This window comes from Austrofundulus limnaeus, unplaced genomic scaffold, assembly GCF_001266775.1.
Source record: "Austrofundulus limnaeus strain Quisiro unplaced genomic scaffold, Austrofundulus_limnaeus-1.0 Scaffold135, whole genome shotgun sequence".
In the NCBI taxonomy this organism is placed as follows: Eukaryota; Metazoa; Chordata; class Actinopteri; order Cyprinodontiformes; family Rivulidae; genus Austrofundulus; species Austrofundulus limnaeus.
The window spans coordinates 986,132-995,567 of NW_013952537.1; the positions used below are offsets into that span (position 1 = coordinate 986,132).

General features: G+C 36.0%; 1 protein-coding gene across 1 annotated transcript in view; it reads right to left on the reverse strand.

The window, feature by feature from the left end:
* The window catches only part of mad1l1 (mitotic arrest deficient 1 like 1), a gene marked incomplete at its 5' end in the record, with an annotated part of 67,814 nt that overhangs the window by 36,329 nt on the left and 22,049 nt on the right, over window positions 1-9,436 (reverse strand). The window contains 4 exon segments of the mRNA XM_014015852.1: window positions 6,202-6,292; window positions 6,487-6,578; window positions 8,409-8,465; window positions 8,931-9,071. Coding sequence (XP_013871306.1) covers window positions 6,202-6,292; window positions 6,487-6,578; window positions 8,409-8,465; window positions 8,931-9,071 — 381 coding nt within the window.

Here is a 9,436-nt window from a genome sequence, read left to right on the forward strand (position 1 = left end):
GTCCAGCTCAGACTGTATTTAAAAAATCATGTACTGTAAGTCACACAAAATGCCCTATTTGGGCCACTTTTGCCTGCAGCATGAACATACTGTAGCCTACTGTATTGTAAAAGACTTCTGAGGACCCGTAAATCGAGTAGTCCCGCTTTAGGAAAAAGGAAAAGAAGTTGCAATGTCATCTTATATGAAGGTTAAACTTCACAAACATAGTTAAACCCCACAGCAATGATGTCTGTCATATTTACTGGTATATTCACATTTAAAGAGAGTAGTTCAAGCACACAAGAGGTGAATCCTAAGAAATACAAATAAGTCTGTGGAGAATTCATAGACACTGTGTTTCGAATGAAAACTGTCCAAGTAGTTGTAGCCTCAGAATTTCTGCCAGGCTCTGCCATAGGGAGTTGAGCCTGAGGGAGTTTATAGATAAGCAAAAGGAGATTGAGGTTGTGCCTGGAAAGCATGAAGGCAGGGGTCTGCAGAGTAGAGACTTGCGCAAAAGATAGTCAAAGTCTCAGTTTTCTAACTTCAAAAGTTTGTCTTTATGTGAAGCATTGGAAAAAAAACTGTAACATGTTATACACAAGACATATTTTAGACGGGCATGGCCATAATTAATAAGAGCCGAGAACTGGAGTGACCTTTGAGTCTTTTGACAGGTAATTAGAGGAGCACTTACACCCACAGAACAGAAAAACACAAGACTAATAAGTTTTTGTAAATTACTGTTGAACCACATTCAGAACAGCTGCAAAATGATCAAGAAGTGAAGTTGTGACTGAAAGGGAAGAAAGATGGTTATTTATCCATCTATCCRTTGTCTTCATCTACTTCTTCCTTTCTGGATCACAATGTCCAGCAGTCACTATGTAAGTGGCAGGATACAACCTGGACAGGCCTAGTGAACTATTAGTTGGCATAATCTACTACGACTATAAAAAATTAGTCAACACAAAATTTTATTATCAACTATTTACATTATTTAACCATGTAAATGTTCATTTATAACTGCAATGAAATACATGAATGGCTGGGGCAGGATTGCTTCTATTGTCTGTGGTTGCATTGTTTACTAATAAAATAAAATTAAATAAAAAACGTGCTGATCTGCAAACCAAAGAAAGTGGTGGCGTGGCAAAAAACAAGACCCAAGCTTTCAAAAGTTGGCTACATTAACCAAAMATAAAGAAAAGACACTAAGAACGCTGAAGCCGTGATTATGTCCTTTCCAGATGGGTAAGTCATACTAAGTTTGCTTGTGTGTCAGGTTAATACCTTATAAATCTTATTTTCAGTGACTGACCACTTTGTGCAAATGCCAAGTTAGTTTACCTATCAGAAAACTGTTTCTTGGAAGCCAACGCTATCAGTGTGTGAATGAAGTGTAAAGCGGTTCGGAGTCCGAAGAGATTTAATAAGGCGCTATACAAATTCAGCCCATTTACCACATCAGTTATGTTAAAGTTAGCTGTTGCATTGAGTGTCAGCATATTAAATCACTGAATTATAGTGATAATCCATCCTGTTTCCTCTTCTGTTGATTGTTACTTTTGCAATAGTCTTATTTGAACTTTTGGACTCCCAGATCCATTAAAATTTCAGACAGGATGGATRATTGTTTTAATTTTATGCACTTGAATTTCACTTTAACCAAAGTTATTTGTTAGTATTTTTTGGACTTGCAAAGCTATGTCTACACCCAACAGACCCTCATGCTGGGGCTKGGGGAAGCAGCTATTCTGAGTTATTTGAACATTAGCTATTTGATTAAAACTAGCGATACTTTGTATTTTATTTCATTTCTAACATCACATGTACTTTATTAATGTTAGAAATGCATGTGATTAAGCTAATAAGCTTAAGTTTCAAACAGTTATTTTAATTTGCTATGGGAACTTGTTAAGTGAGAAAGACTAGGATTGGGCAATATTGGCAAAAAACAAAATCACGATTAATTGTGGTATTTAGCCGATGACGATTAATTTGACGAGTAATCCCCTGGAGTCCCTGGACACCCTTATGTCCTGGTCACATGACTAATTTAGTGGGAAAGATTTGTTCTTTGTAAAAATCTGTTCCAAATAGTGCCAAAATTACAGACTCTTGGCTATAGATCAAATTTTAAATTGTGCTGATAGATAAATAAATTACAGAACTTCTTTTTTTAATGTTCATCATATTTGAAGCGGAGAGGAGCCTGGTGGCATTAATCGTATTAATAATCGTCAAGTGCCAAAAAATAATCGATTAATGTTTTTCTGACTATTAATAGCACACGATATGATTATGCCCATCCCTACTGTTACCTAGAGATAATTTTAAGTTACCAAAAAGCTGAACATGCATGTTTTTGGTTTGTGGGAGGGAATTTGAGTACCCAGAGAAAACCCACGCATGCACATATTGAACAAGCAAACTTCAGAAATGTCTCCAGACAGAATTAGACCCAACCTTCTCGCTAAGACGCAACAGCTCTACCAACTACATCACCATGCAGAACAGTAAGGTAGACTTTTAAATGCAATTCTGTGTGGTTTTCAGGGAGGTGCAATCAGAGCAGGTGGTTGGATGTTTATAACTGTATCCGACACTGAGCAGACGGAGTGATGAGGCACTTAACTGATGTCATTTCAGGGATTTTTCACATAAGAACTGAGAAGTACTGTCATCTTTCTTCTGAAAAGACAGAAGGAAAATGCCATGATTTTTCCCCCCTCCTGTCAATGCATAAGCCAAGGCATGAGTCTGCTGAGAAATGTTAGAATGAAAACACAAATGAACAAGATCTTGGTCTGTAATTATTCCTACATTAATAGATCTTAGTTAAAATAGTACTTAGTCAAATACTAGTGTTTTTATCTGCCAACAGACAATTTCATATGACAGTCATTTATACCAAATTCCATAGTTGTTTGCAAGAACAAATAATGGCAGCACCTATGCACTTGAACTATCCCTTTAAGCTTGTAAACTGTTTATGTGAAATGTTTCTCTTCCTTTGTGTAAGAAGGCAGTTTGGGACACAGCCAACTAGCTGACAAAAAAACAGCTCTGATCAAAAATTGCTGCACGGCCTTATCTTTTTACGTCTTTAAAGCTTCCGAACTCTTTCACACTCAAAAGCTGCTCAGTCATTTTGCAGACTTTCCAGGTGGCTACTTGAGAATTTAAACTATGATTGGTATTTGACATTTTCGAGCCACATCAACCACCTATCATCCTCCACACTGCGTTGCACTAAGGCCCACACGCAAGAAGCCGGCAGATCAAATTTAGTCGCATGRTCACACACAGCAGAGTGAGACTTCAACACAGTCATTCATAATTTAGAAAAGACAATGGCAAATACCTTCCTGATTTATTCATTTCATTAATTGAAAAACATTGCAGTCACAAGACTCATTATTGAAATTATGCCTTTACAATTTCAAGCACTTGAAATTAAAATWTTTTATAGTATTTACACTTTAAATAATGTCAGAACCAGATCAAGATGGCTGCGGTGGCGGCAGATGTATGTAGCTGTGCAGTATCGCTGCAGGAATATACATCCCATTTGGCTTTACAGGCATCTGCAGGTCTGTTTTTGACCAAATTTACCTCAGGTTTAGTGTTGCTGTTACTCTGTATGCTACATAAATGGAAGATCAAAGACACAAATGACGGACMTCATTTTCGAAAAACAACAGCACACAAGCATCCTATGGCGTGTATACAAGCATCGACCATAACTTATCCTAACTTTGGTAAATATCAATATCAATATTGTGTCTATGGTGTATAATGATGTGATTGTGATGCTGTAATTCTGAGTTTTTTATGTGCTGCAGAACAGGAACCTGCTGTAAAACAGCAATTATGCTGAGTCAGGCTTGATTTTTAATAATCTTTTCCTGTTAAATAAATAAATCAAATCAAATCATGTGCAACAACTGCTGTCATATTTTTAGGTTTTTGACTTGACCAGCCTTTATTATGTGACTGTTATCCAGTAACTACTTATAACTGGTTAATTTTACACTTGAACTTCCTAATGTGAGAAGAAGATATGTCGTAAAAAGACTATGTTGATGCAACCCCCTGCAACAGCAATAATTATTTATCCTAAAGAGGAAAAAAATGACAGCAGAAAGGAAAACATATCTTGAAGCCCATCAAGCAGTTTCTAAAGTTTTATTTCCCATTTTAAAAAGGCATTTTTTGATAAATAATGTAATTAACTCCCTGGAATAAAATCCACAGGTTTTCCTAACTACACAACAGGGGCTCACAAGAGGTAACGTGCATGAGAAGACATGCCCAACTCATCCTTAAATACAGAAGAAAAAAAGAACAAAGCACCTCAAATTGCTTCTGACAAAGCATAGCTGTTTTTTTTGTTTTTTTTTTTAGTTTAGTTAGTTTCTCCTCTTTAATTGGGCGTTTTGGCAAATAAAATTAATTGCTTGCCCATTATAGCAACATCATGACAATAGTCTACTGGATGGTTGAGAGTGTGATAAAAATATTAATACCAAAGATAAATTATAGGTTAGGGTATGTAATCTGCTGTGAAAGTTATTGTAATAAAAATATCTATTGTCAGTTTCTCGAGGCACTCATTTCTGTATGTCATTCACGCATACTCGTTCAGCCATTGATTTCCCCGTTCAAATGCTTCTCTACTCAGTCACTCATTTCTTCTAATGTAGAGGTCGCTTGGTGTGCACTAGACCATGGTGGAGTCATAAAAATTAGCTCCCAAGAACCAACCTGATCCATTGACTGTGTAACCTTGAGACCGGTGCAGAAACACTCTCCTACATACACTTGGTTGACCACTGCCTTAAAGGTAGTGGTCATGCTTGAAGAGACATGGATTTCATTTACTCCACAGCTAAATGGAACCAACACGCTTGCCCACACACATTTCATTAAAGTGCCTTGGTAGGCTTAGTCTGGCACAGTGTGAGTCAGGAGTTAGAGAGCGTGATCAAACACACACTTACACACATACTGTATGAAGAAAAAATATCTAGAAAGAAGGAAAACTCGAACAAACTAAAAGAGTTAATTACACAAGATTAAATCAGTTATATTTAGACTCCATCAAACTTGTGCATCTGTATCAAAAAAATTTTATCATCACTAATAAGTAGTTGCAAGGTTTTCGGAGAAGGTCCTGGTTGGATCCAAGAATGCAAAAAGATTAATACATTTATTGCAACTATCTTTTTAAACCAGATTTCCTCTTTTTATGTTAAAATTTCATGTGAAAATATTCCTTAAATGTTCAAGGAAAAAAAAGTAAGTAATTAAAATGTCTTGCTTGTCATAGCAATGCCATTTGAGCTTGTATTCATGTTTTTCCATAAGAGTGTTGCATGTTAGAGTAGTTTTGTGTTCAGAAAAAAAATTATCAGAAGTTTTTGAATGTATTCTCCATGCAAAACTTCATCCACCCTAGAGTATTCTGCATTTTTGTTAGAATTCTCAGACTAAAACAAAAAGAATTTAAGTTCTGATGGACTTTCTATCAACCATTGAGATTTAGCCATAGAGCACTTTTGGGGTATTGTCATGGCTCTTAGGTTATTAGCGGACCCCCTGGTCAAGTTATGTAGAAACATGAATAAAATGGCAACAGGTGATTGTCATATAATCACTAAATTATTAAAAGCTAAATACCAAAGGGAAATTACATATTTGGTTCAGTTCAGCTAAGGCGTTCTAGCTTTTTGCTAAAGCTGAGAAAAACAATAAAAAAACCACTGAAACAGGGTATTATCTATAGACAACAATCACAACAAATAATTTAACAAAAAAACAAGTAAAATGGTGAAGGTAGGGGTGAAGTGTTAGAGTAGTCAGGCTAGTAATCAAGCAGAATTCTGTTTTACAAAATGWTTTTCTCATTTGACACCAAAGATCTGAATTTATTCACCCCAGACAAGTACTCTGTCCAACATAATCCCTTCATCCAATAAAGGATGGACTTCAAATCAGCCAAAGGTTCAAAAACTATTGCTCTGGACGCTGCTGGAACGACACCTGGGTCCAATTGTGCTTGAAAAACTGTCAGATATAAGATACGTCTGTGTGAATCAATCTATGGTGTCTTGCAGACTAGGCTGCTACCCTTGGGGTTATTAAATTGGTTCCTTTGCGCCTGACGAGTAAATCCATCACAAAGAACAGTTGGATGGAAGTGTTGGTGCCTACCTGCAGGTTGTGTCTCTCCAGTCTCATCTCCAGAATGTTATTCTTTTCCTCCAAACTCTGTCGCTCCTGCTCTAAATCTTCAATTTTCTGTCTGAAAAAAGCAAATGCAAAACAATATTTGATGTAAAAAACATGTGATATGCATACAGTAGACTGTGTTAATCTATGGGGTATAGTTCTGCTCAGGCACATATGTGGGGTCTGGGTTGGTTAATCCACTATAAATCTTTCAGGACCTAGGACTTGAAATAGTGGATGTTTCAACAGGTTGTGAGCGTTTCCTACCTGAGTATGTTGGCCTCTTCTTTGGTCACTAAAGAGAAGCTGTCAGCAGCTGAAGCTTGTTGCTTCTTAATAGTCTCCAGCTCCAGTTCCACCTGGAACAGAGAAAAAGAAAATCATGCCGCTACACCATCCTCGCCTTTAGCCAAGCAAATGAYACCTTTTGGATTGCTATGGATACACACTTCAAGGCAGATATAAGTAGATCTTTTGTGACTGATTCTTGATACTATGATTTAATTGATCTGACTGTCTTCTACATATTTGCTGATCTTGCTCTTCACTGCAGTTATGTCTCATTTTCATTTGCCAACTAATTTTCTTTTTCCTTTTGGCAACTGTCTGTCTTTCAGTGCATCCTCCCTTCAAATTCTCCCAAGACGAAAAGGTAATTACTGCTATACCACACCAGATTTCACGCATCAGGACGCACTGCCATGGCTATGTTGATGTTACCTTAGCAACCTGAAGTCACAGAAATGAGGGAAATTGTGGACTGTGTAAAGATACAAGGAGTTAAAGAGTGTGAAACACTTAAGGGTTACCCTGAAAGCTCGTAGTTCAGTTAAAGAGTAAAGTTATAAGTCCCAGTTGTGGTAAATGCATATGACCAAAAGACAAAAGATAAATGGTATAAAGCAACTTTAAAAAGGTCTGTAGAAAAGGATCAAATCTTAAAGTGCAGATATTGATAACTGTGCAGGTTATTTGGAGAGGCAATAGACCATTTGTGATTCAGATAGGATTTGACAGCAGTCGAAATACCCATTAAAAATATTGGATGCAGTTTGAAGCAACAGGTGACATTTGATCAATAGTACATGGTAAGAAACTTTTTTAATTTTTTTTTTTTTACTTTTCAACATTTTTCTGATTTCAGAAAGTGGTGATTTATGTTTTAGGTAAGTTGTAAAAACTTGTATTTGTCACCAAAAAATGTTTCACAGCCCAAAAATGCATTCAACATGGTGGCACTTTAGCTGACATTTTAAGTGAATTGTCATGTTTTAAAATCTCCTTACAGTCTTTGCAATATGTCAAAAAAAAAACTATTACTAGAAGCCTGTGTTGGAGTGTACCATGTTCCTACATGTTTTCCATTTCATTAATTAATAATTTAAGACTTTCCAGACTGTTCAGTGTTTGTGTCATTTAAACATCATTAAACATCATTTAAAAATGTTTGTTATGAATTACAGTAAGTATTTCTACAGCAGTCGTACATTATTACGGTAGTTGTACATTTTAAAACCCACAACAAAAACACACAAGCAGAACTATTGGTTAACAAGAAACTGCACTTCTGAAAAAAGAAAAATAATAATCTGCCCACCCMCCTTTTTTTAAAGGAATTTACAGTCTTAATCACTGGTTTCTAAGGTTCGGGTCAAGGTTCCACTGCGAGATATGAAATTATATTTGGGGGTCTTGTGATGAGAACATTTAAAAATCATACTAATCTACATATTTTGACATAAGACTGGTAAAATACATATGTAACAGTTTTTAAGGTCATTTGTGTTGCCATTAGGCTCTTGTTCATTTGGTTTAAAGATGTGTATGYGCTTCAATCATCGGTGGTTGAGGTCAGAAGTTTTTTCTGGTGCTATTTTATGGGTTGATAACTGAAACGAGAAGACTTAATCAAAATCAAACAGTTTGTCTTCATCAAGGACAACAATGTTCATTTTCTAAAACAATATTATTTAGAGTAAATCAGGAAAAGAGCATTGAGTATTTTGGGTTTGGGCTAACTTGGAACTGAAAAGGTACATACATTATGCAACACATAATAAATAGTTTACACGTATATAGCACATTGCGCAACATAGATGAGTTTATAGTTTTTAAAATGTCAAAACTCGGGACTTAATGTTACAGATGAACCAAAAGGTAACATCGTGGTTGATTATTTTTTTACTTACTCTTTGTAGCTGTAGTTTGAGGGATCCTGTTTCCTCTTGGGCTTTGGTCAGCTGGGCCTGAATTAATAAAAAATGAAACAAATCGCATACCTTAGGAAGAAAAATGGATGTACAAACTACCTCATTCATCTGATATACATAAAAAGATGACTAAAACTTTACTTTGTGCCAAAAGTAACTATCAGTTGTGAAATCACTAAAGATGCGTGATATTAAGAAAACATAATTGAGCTATTAYTGCTGAATATTGCAATGACAATAAAAGTTGTGTTGCCCTATCATTTCAATGTTAACAACACTATGTTCTGACTGGGAATTTAAAGTAATGGGTGTCTAAATGATTGCCAATTTTGTATTTATAGCTTGCAGTTTGTGTCTGCAGTTTGTTTTTAAAACCTTTGCAATATTGATATTGTGCACACTGATATTGGAATTTTAAAAAATGTTCAACACATTGTTCAACCCTAAAAAAATACAGATAAAATAAGAGACAGTAAATTATAAGAATATGTCTGCACACACCTCCATCTCCGTGTTGTAGTTCTGAGTCTTCTGCAGTATGTCCTCTGCCTCTCTAAGCCGTTTGCCGAGTTGAGGAGAGTATTCAGTAGATGCCAGTTCATTGTCATAGGACTCCAATATGGCCCGCATACCATCCCGCTCCTAGAACACAAATTATGTGAATTAAAATGACAATCAAAATATTTGTGAACCAATGTTAAGTTTAAACTACAGAAAGAATTTCATTCTCCTAGTTGTTGAACTAAATTAAGAATGTGATTATTGGCACACAGACATTCAGTGAACACAACTCATTCTAATGGCTTGACCATCTTTAAAAAGAGAAGCGAGGAGAACWATGGGCCTCATGCAAGAACATGTTTGTATTCTTATCCTAAATTTCTCTTACTTTTGTTCGTACGAAGGGTTCGTACRAACATGTCACGTCAGATTCAACAAACTCTTCTATCTTCCTGAAAAGTGTGTAAATGAGCTGCGTAAATTCCACCTGTTCGTATCCAGCTGCT